Source organism: Emys orbicularis, chromosome 4 (assembly GCF_028017835.1).
Source record: "Emys orbicularis isolate rEmyOrb1 chromosome 4, rEmyOrb1.hap1, whole genome shotgun sequence".
Taxonomy (NCBI): domain Eukaryota; kingdom Metazoa; phylum Chordata; order Testudines; family Emydidae; genus Emys; species Emys orbicularis.
In genome coordinates this window covers 61,327,757-61,339,470 of record NC_088686.1, presented here as the reverse complement: position 1 = coordinate 61,339,470, position 11,714 = coordinate 61,327,757, and the positions used below count along the sequence as shown (strand labels likewise).

General features: G+C 44.5%; 1 protein-coding gene across 1 annotated transcript; it reads right to left on the bottom strand.

Moving 5' to 3' along the window:
* Positions 1-10,916: 10,916 nt before the first annotated feature.
* INAFM2 (InaF motif containing 2) lies at positions 10,917-11,327 on the bottom strand. The gene has a single exon (XM_065402388.1). The coding sequence runs from the start codon at positions 11,325-11,327 to the stop codon at positions 10,917-10,919; it is 411 nt and encodes a 136-aa protein (XP_065258460.1).
* Positions 11,328-11,714: the final 387 nt, after the last annotated feature.

Genomic DNA, 11,714 nt, shown 5'->3' with positions numbered 1-11,714 from the left:
CCCTCTGCTCTCTTAACCTTCCAAAGCCTTCTGCTTGCATAAGGTGGTACAGTAGTGACTTCCCAGGAATCTGCCACATTGGGTTCTTTTGTTTTAGCCTTAAGACAAGACACCTTTCATAAGGACTTGACTAATCCTTTACTAGGGTGAATCAGAATCGCTTCATTGATTTCGATGGAAACATGCTAATTTACATCAAGGACCTGGCTCAAAAATGTCATCCAATTAAAGAAAAGATGGGAAGTGGGTTTGAGAGATAACATTACATATTTTCAGCTGATGACTTACAGAGAAGGGGGACTGTCCTCATTTTCAAACCTGGCCTGAGACGTGAAGCAGTTTCATCCTCTCCACTGAAGGGAGATGTGAACGTGTGTGTGGATGTGTGCCTGTGGGCATGGAGATTTATTTGGTTTCCCCTCAAGAAGTGTTGCTAACCTAAATGGCAGACTGCTTTACTGAGGAGGTTGGCATGAGTGCACTGGAATGCTGTTTTAATAAACTAATATTTGCACAGAGAGATGTTCTGGTTTTCCCCGTAATTCAGAGCCAATGAATTCAGCTGGCTTTCACTCAAGAGGACAGAGTTAGGCAATCTCTTGTGTATACCAAATTTGTGATAGTTCACTGACCCACCCTGAGGCTGTTAGCAAGAGAAGAAGCAGAAGATAAAACATGATTATAGCATGCTATTAGAAACAATTTTCCTGCGGTTTAGAGCTAAAGTTACAGATGAAGTGGGTTATAAAACTGCTTCAATCCTGGAAGTTCTTCTAGCTCATTAAAGGGTAAATTTCCACATCCCATAAGATACTGGGTTGGAGGAGCAGCTGGATCAGGGGACCAGTAATTAGTTACAAACTCATTTATATTTAGCACCCTGACCTCACTCTGAACCAGATTGGAATTTTAAAGTAATTAGCAGTATATAGCTTTATAGTTTGGTAGCCTATGTAAAAAGGAGATGGTAATCTCAGTCCAATTCCCAAAAGGTTCACAACCAAAATATTCCCTTTGTCCTGGAGGTTGTTCCTCCAAGTCAGAATTAAGGCACCATGGATGGGGTAGTATGCAAAATGTTTCACTGCCTCATGACCTCAGGTCTACAGCTAAAGAGATGAGTTCAGTTTCAATTGTGGTACACTTAGCATCTTGTGCTAGGCTAAATTCAGCATCAGGAAAAACTGCTGCTTAATTCCCCCTCTTCCCCACAAGCTCATGTAATAAGTAGTGCATAAGGAGGAACATGATTATGGACTTCATGGAAGGTACAGTACAGATGGTCCATGCTATTAATGTTAAGTTTCCTTAATTAAGGACAGGCTGGTCATTCTGTTTGAAAACAGTTTGTTCCAATTGTTGGAGAATCATGACTACTATTTATTTCTTCTGTGCAAGGGTTATATATAGGGGAAGGTTGAGGTGATTGAAAAATTGAAGTGTAAGGATTATTTTTGTTAAATAAAAGTTGTAAGGAGGAAAAGACAAAGTTCCAATTTGTTAACATTTCTCTCTCTTGAGGATGGCTGGAAAGGTCTTTAAAAGGGAGTCGTAATATGAATTTTATTTCTTGTCCTCCACCTTAGTCTTCCCAAATCCACCCTACTCTTAGTAGGAATGTTAACGCCATCCCATTTAACAGACTCATCAACCTCACTGTGAATCACTATGAAGAATTTGGTCCATGTCTACAAGTTCTACCGTGCTGTGCCTTGCAAGTCAAGGCTCTATTTAAAAACAGAACTTACATATTTTAAGGAAATATACAAGCCACCACACTCCTCTGTGCTCTGACTTAGCTAACCTGGCCTATGGGAAGTTTGCAGGGATTACCTAGCCTAATACCTACTTAGTAAACTGAGGCTGGATCCTTTCCATGCTGATGACAACGGCCATTCATTTCTGTTTGCAAGAATAGTAGCACAAATATAATAGATTTCAGAGTGGTAGCCATTGTGACGGGTTGGATCACAGAAACCCCCTTGGGAGCTGCCACCTAATGTGCAAAGACTACCCCTGCTTCTGTTTTCCCTGCCAGCTCAGGATTCCAGCACCCTGTCTTGCTGAGCCAGACACTCCAGTCTGCTCTGACAAAGACTCAGGGTCTGAATCACTTGTCCCAAAGCTGCAAGTTTATCCAAAACAGCTCACAGGAGTGTGCTTGTCTTTAGCACTCAGATGCCCAACTCCCAATGGGGTCTAAACCCAGATAAATCCGTTTTACCCTGCATAAAGCTTATGCAGGGCAAACTCATAAATTGTTCGCCCTCTATAACACTGATAGAGAGATATGCACAGTTGTTTGCTCCCCCAGGTATTAATACATACTCTGAGTAAATTACTAAATAAAAAGTGATTTTATTAAATACAGACAGTAGGATCTAAGTGGTTCAAAGTAGTAACAGACAGAACAAAGTAAGTCACAAGCAAAATAAAATAAAATGCGCAAATCTATGCCTAATCAAACTAAATACAGATAAGTTCCTCACCAGTTCCAGAATGCTCCCTTTTACAGGCTACTCTCCCTTTAGCCTGGGTCCAGCAATCTCTCACAACCCCTGTAGTCTCTGTTCAAGTATCCTGGGGGGGTGGAGAGGCTCCTTCTTTAGCCAGCTGAAGACAAAATGGAGGGGTCTCCCCCAGGTATAAATAGGCTCTCTCTTGTGGGAGGAGACCCCCCTCCTCCCTCCTATGCAAAGTCCAGCTCCAAGATGGAGTTTTGGAGACACCTGGGCAAGTCACATGCCCCTGCATGACTCAGTCTTTACAGGCCGACGCCATTGTCCACATGGTATCTTGCATGTCTCCAGGAAGACTTCTTATGTGGATTGGAGCATTCCAAGATGCATTGTTCCCCAAGTGTTTCCTGATCAGGTACTTAACCTGGCGAATTCCTTCCTAATGAAGCTGACCAAATGCCTCCCAAAGCTTACTTAGAAACCAAGCAAGCATACAGCCCATATTCTTAACCTCAAGTAGAAAATGATATATATATGTACAAATAGGATGAATAGATATAGTAGACCATAACCTTTACGGAGATATGTTACCTGGCACAGGCAGCACAAAACATATTCCAGTTATGTCATACATACATTTATAAGCACCCCCTCCCCATAAAGCCTTATGGGGAACACCGTCACAGCCATGTTAGTCTGTATCAGCAAAAAGAACAGGAGTACTTGTGGCACCTTAGAGACTAACAAATTTATTTGGGCATAAATATAATAGAAGCCTGTGAAGGGCAGTCAGTCAGTCTAAGTCATCTGCTTACAGAGGTATTTGTTTTCTCTCAACACTGGCTGACAGCCCTGTGATTCCTTCACATTGGACGTTGGGACTTCCAGTTAGAAGGAAAGCAGCAAGGACTCTTTCAGATGGAGTACAGTCTTGCTACCAAGAGAACAGCTTGTTTGTGGATAGTTATTTCCACAATTTGAAAGATTTAGCACCAGCCTGGTGAGCTAAGCACTGCAGTTAAAACCAGTACTGAAAATGATCTCTCAGGTTTCGGTGGACTGAAGTCTTGCCTCCAAGATCTGCTGACAAAGAAAACTAGGGGTGGCAATGGTGAAACAGTCCATAGAGAAAGACACCCCCAAACACAGCTCAACTGGAATGGTCAGGTGGTCGTTCTAAACCCTTTCCGCTCCGTCCGTGCAGGGGAAACAAATGAGAATGCTAGACAGCAGCTCAAGCTCAGTAGGCCCAGCTGTAATGAAGTTAATATCTATTTCAGAGGTATACTGCATGGCTTAGTTAGAACAATGCCCCAGACACATACGGAGTATTATTTAAAAGGGGAAGTATTTCATAGTAAAAAGGAGCATTACTGATTTTCCACACCAGTTCTCTGCCCTGGACAAATTGGCTGTAATTGGTTTATAAGCCTGAACCAAAAATGCCAGTCAATGAAAAACATTTTTATGTTTAAAGTACAAAATATAAGAGCTAACAGTGTTTTATACGGTAGGGGAGCTATGTACAGCTAATTACAAGCACAGAGCTAGTGCGGAGTATGGAAATATTGTACTGTTTAAAAAGCTGCCAATAGTCTTCCTTAACAGACTCTGAACAATGATGGGTTAAACAATTCACCTATAGAGATAACTCCCCTCACACTGTTACTGCATACAAACCCATCATCGACTTCAAATAGGGATTTCTACAGCCGTTACACAAGGTTACTGTAATAAGCAGGTGAGGTTAGATTCAAAAAAGGATTCAGGTGCCTGACACTTTAGGCACCTAAATCCCAGAATCAGGCCCCACTGAGATTCACAACCCTGACTCCCACTCTGCTGTTGCCAACTGCAGTAGGTGCCTAACTCCACTAGGAGTGTCCAAACCTCACCCACTAAAACTGGCCCCTATAGGTGAGGAGCAGCAACCACCACAGCTCATAACTTTTAGCCCACTGGTTAGGATACTTCCCAGTGATGTGGGAGACACCCCATTTGAGTGTCCCCGCTCCACCTGAGGGGAAGAAGGAATTTGAACTGGGGTCTGCCACCTCTCAGGTGAGTGCTCTAGCCACCAGGTTATGGGATATTCTGATGTGGGACTCCCTCCACCTCTGATGTGAAGGCTTGTACTCGCCTATGAATTTCACCAAGTGACCATGTTGATTATTTTAGTTTTGCCAGCTGCTTTTGATACAGCTGACCAGGCTGTAGGCCATGTCAGGCATTGACAGAGTTGTGTCTCGGTGGCTCCATTTCTTTCCCTGGAAGAGAACCATGAGAGTAGTAGTAAGTGATTCCTCTTTCAGAATTCTCTCACATAGTAGAAAAGGATCGCAGCTCTAGTCCACAAAACACAATATAGTCAGAATTAAGGGCTAAAGCAACGTGGCCTGATGTTGTCTCTGAAAACAAAAAAGTGTTAATATGGTCTAGAAGAGCAATTTAGAGGCAACTTGGTATTTGTTCAGGGCCGGCTCCAGGCACCAGCGAAGGAAGCAGGTGTTTGGGGTAGCCAATGGAAAGGGGCGGCACGTCTGGGTCTTCGGCAGCGAGTCCTTCACTCTGAGAGGGACTGAGGGACCCGCCGCGGAATTGCCACCAAAGAATGAAGCGGCGCGGTAGAGCTGCTGCTGAAGTGCCGCCGACTGCAGCTTTATCTCTTCCCCCCCTCCCCCCCCCCCGCTTCGCTACTTGGGGTGGCAAAATAGCTTGAGCCAGCCCTGTATTTGTTTATTCTCCCTCAGCAGTCACCATATCAAATTTACTCTTTATAAATGCATCTTTCAGCACCAAGCTAGACTTGATACAATAAAAAAAAATATGTTCTCTGTTCCATACAACAATAAAACATTCTTTGATCAGAACAAAGTTGACAGTTAGGTTCTTAAAACAAGAGGAAGACTAAAATAAAGCTTTAATCTCTACAGCTGTATTAGTATTGCAGGCCCATCAGTAACCAACAGCAGCAAAGTCAGATGGCTATGCTGTAGCTATGGTAGTGCACAGAATGGACTTTCATCTTGAATGGTCCCTTGCAAGTCTTCCTGCAGCAAGCGTCCGTATGGGTGGATTTAGGCTTTTTAGATGCCTCAAAATTGCATCTTCCAACCTCATTCATCGTTGGCCTCATGCTCTGCTTTCTTCAACCTCAGCTCTATATACCTTCTGAATAAGCATAACTTCTTCTTCTGCACACTGGACCTGACACCACTGCAGTCATCTTGTTCTCAACTGGGGCAAGACTGCAACTCGGTGGGATTATCTAAGCATCTCCTAGTTTGAGACAAAAATCAAGCCAACGTATGATAAGAACGTGCTGTAACTTTTGACACAGAAAATTGTTTAGTTTCCTCTCCTGAGCGGTTTTTAACACTACCATGTTGAATGTGTCAGTAACCAACACTCAATAAATTAAAAATCACAACAGGATTTGTCAGAAGATATAGCAGTCCCATTCTTATAACCACCACATTTTTAAAAGGGGACACTGCAAGGTAAAAGGCTGTTTGGGAAGATTGTTAGCTATACCACATTTGATTATTAAAACAAAGCATTTTAATATTTAACTTAGCAGAATGGGTGAAATGTTTACTCTTTGAAATTCAGTTTGGGCAATGAAGATAAGACTACTCACTTCCACTCTTGGATTTGCATACATTAGAATTTAAACAGAAAGCTGGCCTTAACCTTTACAGCAAAGATGGTGCTCTGCTATAATACCACTTCAGTGTTTGGGCTGGAAATAGTGCACAGAAATGTCTGTTTAAAGAAACTGATTCCATTGGACTTTCTAAAAAAATTTAAAGGAAATATTTCTCAGGAATTTAGGATTTGTAATATTTTCCCCCTCAGATGTAAACAAGTCTGAGGCCAAATCTGACCTGCTAGTGTTCCTTTAACCAGCATGGTTCTTTTCTAATTTGCGCAACTGATTTCCCCCCCCCCCCCCCTTTATTTAATGGCTGGGAAGGGAAAGGTTGAAATGCATTATAATGGGCCAGAGTCAGTGCTGTGCAGATCATCATTTGGCAATGTAGCATGGATTTACAAAATAAAATAAAAATCTGTCAAATTGAGCAAGCTAGTGCATATGCTATGTAGTTAAGGAATTAAAATGAGATTCTAGACACAGATGACTCAGCTTCAGCCCAAAGACAGCACAGCATGGCTATAAATCCAGAGATTCATGACCCAATATATTAGCAATCCAGCTTTTACACCTTGTGCAGTAAGCCCATTTCCTAAGAAATCCATAAAATTCTAGATGAAAATGTTAGTGCACATAGAAACCAATTATGACAAGTCATTTCAGTTATTATAAGTATTCTTAAGTGTACCTAGTAAGAAAATACCTTATTTCTTAAACTCTCAGACACCAAAAGCAGTAAGAGGACAGACTTACGAAATTGCTCATTCCTGCATTGCATTGCATTCCCAGATGAAGAAGCCATTGCATCCTGCATACCACCTGATAACTTCTAAATCTGGTATCTGGAGTCCTTGCTCCGGTCTGAAGATTTTTCAAACATCTATAAGGCTTTTTAAAAAGCCAAATGAATGTATTAAAGCTACTAAAATTGCCATGACAATCATGACCAGTCTCTTGGAAATCTTCTATGACAAGGCTGAATCTGAGCAGCTGCTTTGGAAGCTTTAAACGCCACATTTTCTCTTTGTACATTTGGTAGCATAGCAGTAAAGTTAATGGAATGCTCCAATAACCATTTGTAACCACTTCAGAGATAAAGGTCTCTGCTTTGCCTCAGCCTTATTCCATCAGCAAGCAGGACATCACTGGAACAAACTCTTTGTACAAGAACAAACTGCATTCACACTTCATGCAAGGATGCTGAAGATGGTTTTGTCCTATTTATTACGATAGCAATTCAACCATATTCAGCACCAGTTCAGGGGAGCTGAGTTTTCAGCAATGGGTCAATTTTCATAGAGCAGATGGGGCTTACCATGTCAAATTACTACTGTACTATACTCTAGACACTTTCACATAAATGCCTCTGAACAGATGAAAAGCTTTAAGTTGTCAACATTGAGTACAGGGCATCTCTCCACAGTAACAGGACAGGTTGGAAAGTGGCCACAAAGGAGGGGAAGTGAATTGAATTAAATGGGCTGCTATACTGAACAGTGCTTTATTAATCTTCAGAGAGCAATTGTTTTTAAAGAGGAAAATACTAAGTATGTATCTCCCAAATACATTCCTTGTTTCACGTGAGACCCTCCACCACAATTTCTGATCAGAGCAGCAGCCAGACATGCCCAATTAGTGAAGTTCAGATCTATGTAGAGGGCCATCTAGTCCTTGTTTTTTGCCTCTGGAGTTTTTTTGGTTTTTTTTCATAAATTAAAAACCAAATTTCCTAACACCAGCCTTGCCCTACTGGCCTGCTTTTAGTGACAAACCCCAGGAACAGTCTAAACTCTACTGGCACCAAGGAATGAGTCTGTTTTTTCTCTTCCACACCCATCTCCCTTAGAATACTGAAGACAAATCCCAGATCAAACTAGCACACAGGCAGCATTTCAAATAATCATCATTCCCAACCCTATGGAGAGCTGTAATTTCTAATAGAGGCCACCCCTGGTCAGTGAGAACTATAACTGGGAAGAATTACAAGTGTCTCCCTCCCCAGGATTTGGAGCTTACATCTCTGGGTTTGCCTGCAGGAAATGGATAATACAATCCTCATGTCCAGTTATAGGTCAAGCGGTCCAGCAAATGAAAACAGCCAAACTGTGGAACCAATGCAATCGGAACTAAAAGCCACATCTCAGAGCGGTTTGTCTAAAGTGTTGCTGCCAGACCCTCTGCTACCCCATCTCCTCATCCCCACAGCCCATACAAAATTAGAAATAATTGTTCTTTGCTAGTTTAATTGTCCATTCACAGGGTCAGGCATATTGTGATAGCATTGCTCTGAGGATAATTATGGAGTTCTATTCCCAGATGCTTACCAACCACAGGCAAGTTTAACCTCTGTGCCTGGTCTCCTCCCCACCAAAAACCATTATACTCTCCCTCTTCTGTCAAGTGCCATTCAAGGCACAAGCATTCCCATCTCTTCCCGGTCCACAGAGGTAAGTTAAATACAATTCCCTTTCCCACCCATTCTCACCTACCCCGCATGGACCACAAGGAAAGTCAATCTCCTTCACTATGTTAGTTAAGTCCCTTTCCTCTATTCCTAATCTTCACTCATGTTCTCAAAAAGTTTGAGAAGATCAGTCTAAAGGATACAAGTTTAGGCAGAAATCTCAATGTATTTTTGTTCCCCTTAATTTTTTTCCTAAATATACAGTTCTTTTGAATACAGATATAGTTTACATGGCAGAATTATATAGACAATATCAGAGCACATTTACATCTTTAAACTTAGCAGCTGAAAACTCAGTTCCAGTGGCAGCTTCACAAGAGCTTAGTGGCTCCACAGCCTAACATTTAAATGGTTTGCCAAGTTCTTTTGTTTGCAAAGTGACGAGCTGACAGTTCAGGACACTACAAAATGTCATACACTTGCTCGTCTGCGTTTGGAAGGCTCATGAGCAATCGGATTTAAATTTACAACTTGTTAATAAGAGACTAGTAAGCACTAAGGTTCAAGTTCTTTTTGCTATTTGCTAAACCTAGGCATTTCAGAGTTTCTCAAAATGGCCCCATGGAGTTACTGACACACCAAGAGAGGTCTAAAGAAAGTCTACTCAACATGCCTTGCCCATCACAGGTTAGTTGTCACCAGACTACATCAATGAACTTTGAAAGTTCTGCTGTTTGGCCATAAGATGAGGCTACACTGCAATTACTGGCCTGTAAGCTTGGTTAGTTTCAAGCTGGCAAGGGAACAGGCCCTGGGGCTTCCACTGACACAGCATTTCAGCTGCCTTATGTAGCAAGTTCTCAAATGGAAACTCATCTCTCATCACTGCATACAGGGAGTTAAGCTCCCAAATCAGTGGAGATTTCACCATCCCCAGCCAATGTAGCACATATGTAGTTTTCACTTATGTTCCTCCCAATATTCCCCCTCCCCCCAAAAAAACAAAATGCCATATTGGAGAGAGACTTTAATATGCAAAAAATATTTTAATATAGTAAACAAGTCAATTTACCTTTCACATGTTTTAAATAAGTTTGTTCATTAGTAAACAAAGCTATTTTTCCAAAACAATGGAACACAGCCTCTAAATTCATATTCTGCTCTCAGTTGATCCTATAAGTGGTGAAAAATTTGAACACCAGTATCATTTCACAGGTAACAGAGTGGCATAAATAGAAGAACAGAGCATCAACAGAGAGTCAAAGGGAAAAGCTGACCCTGGTGATGGGGAATATTAAGCCACAGAATTCTCTTGAAGGAAAGACTAAAAATACTAGCTAAGATTCTATTGGTAGAAGTGTTCTCTTTCCATGCCTACCACTCATGTTTGCCTTGAGAGTTAAAGTTCCCTAAACCATGCCTAAATTAAGGGAAAAGGTGCTATAAAAAAAAACCAAGCTAGGAAACTGATTGAAAACCGTATTTAACTCAAATGCAGACACCGCTGTACAATTCATTTTTTTTAAACCAGATCAAAAGTAGATTTAAACATATTCACTTGTTAGTACATTTGTGTTAAATAGGGTTTTCAATTGAAGTAATCTAGCCGGAATGAAAAAACCCACCCTGTCCCCTAATCTAAACCAGGCCCTACTGAAGCATACAAGGAGACCCAAAACCATAGATCTGGAGATGCTAATCAGAAGAAGACAGCCCTCTGGAATCACTCTTGATGAGCATAGCAAATAAGAGAATACGCTGCATTGTTTCCCTCCCCCAGCCTAGAAATCCAACACAGCATGGAGTTTTCTTTACTAAAAGAAACTTAGTAAAGCTGGGGGTCACATGCACTCTTCTGACGGGGTCTGTATGGCTTTAGGCATCCTTTAGCCACCAGGATCATTGCAACTTTCGAGCTTGGTTTCCTGCGATAGCCCTTTAAAACCAGTCAGGGTGTGCTCATTGTGTAGTTTACATAGCATATCTCTCACTTCTATACAGTTCTCGTCTGAGTGTATATATCTACAAATACATACACAGATATAAACGAAATGCATCTGGGTACATTTCAGCTAGGCTGACATACCTGAGCTCCACTCTCTGTGGCTTCCCAGTACCGTTTACACCGTATTAAAACTAATAATTACAATTCGCTCTGCCCGAGTCCAGCGCAAACCGATGGACGGGCAAACAGAGCATCTAGCTGCGTGTCCGCGCCACTGTCCGCAAGGAGCAGACGCCGGAGCGAGGGGCGATGGTCCCGTGGCCTCCGGGCGGAGGCGAAGCCGAGTCAGGGTCGGTGGAGGGCGGTAGCTTGCAGAGGGAGCCGCCGTGCCCCTGTCCGGGTGGGGTCTCTGGGCTGCGCCATGTCCCGAGCTCGGCCCCCGCTTCCCCGCGATCAGTGGCTCCGATGCACCCGCTGCAGCACGGTGGGGTCGGGGGCTGGGCCGGGCTCGCTCCTCGGCGGCGACGTTGTCGAGGTGGCAGCGCGCTCAGTCCCGGCCGCCCCTTGGTCGGAACCCGGCCGCGTAAGCGGCTCCGTGGGGCTGGCTCCCCCGTGCCGCTCCGTGTGGGGCCCGTGCGTCGTCCGGCCGGGGGTGCTGGGCCCTGTCGGCTGGCGCACCGGCTGCCAGATGAGGCTGTAGTAGACGGCGAGCACGATGGCAGCCAGCGAGACGGAGAGCACGTAGGCCAGCACCGTGGCCAGGCGCACCCACTTCTTGTTGGTCTTGGCCGCCATCCGCGCCTTCTTGTCCCCGGTGTAGGTGGCGGGCTTGCCCCGCTCCGCCGGCGGCTCCTTCTCCTTCATGGGGGCCCGGCCCTTGGCCCGCTGCTCCACCGCCCCCTCCGTGGTGGGGGCTCCGCGCCGAGCCGGCCCCGCTCAGGACATGCCGGGAGCCCCGGCGCGGGGGAGGGGCTGGCGGCCCCGCGGCTGCTGCTGCCCGCCTGGATGCGGGGCCCTGCGGCTGCGACCCAAGCGGCCGCCGGGGCAGGAGGCGCCGTCTCCGCCGAGATCCCCGCGCTTCGCGCCGCTCCGGGGCCCGCGCGCTCCGTGTCTCCTCGCAGCGGTGCCGGTGGTCGCTTCGCAGCGCGGAACACGCGCGGGAGGGGGAGGAGTAGCGACGGGCGGCTCTTAAAGGGGCAACAGGGAGGAGGGAGTGTCCTTAAAGGGGCAATGCCCGCCCGCCCGGGCAGC

What these genes read in the sequence shown, in the direction of transcription:
- INAFM2 (XM_065402388.1), bottom strand. Translation starts at nt 11,327, where the DNA reads ATGAAGGAGAAGGAGCCGCCGGCGGAGCGGGGCAAGCCCGCCACCTAC.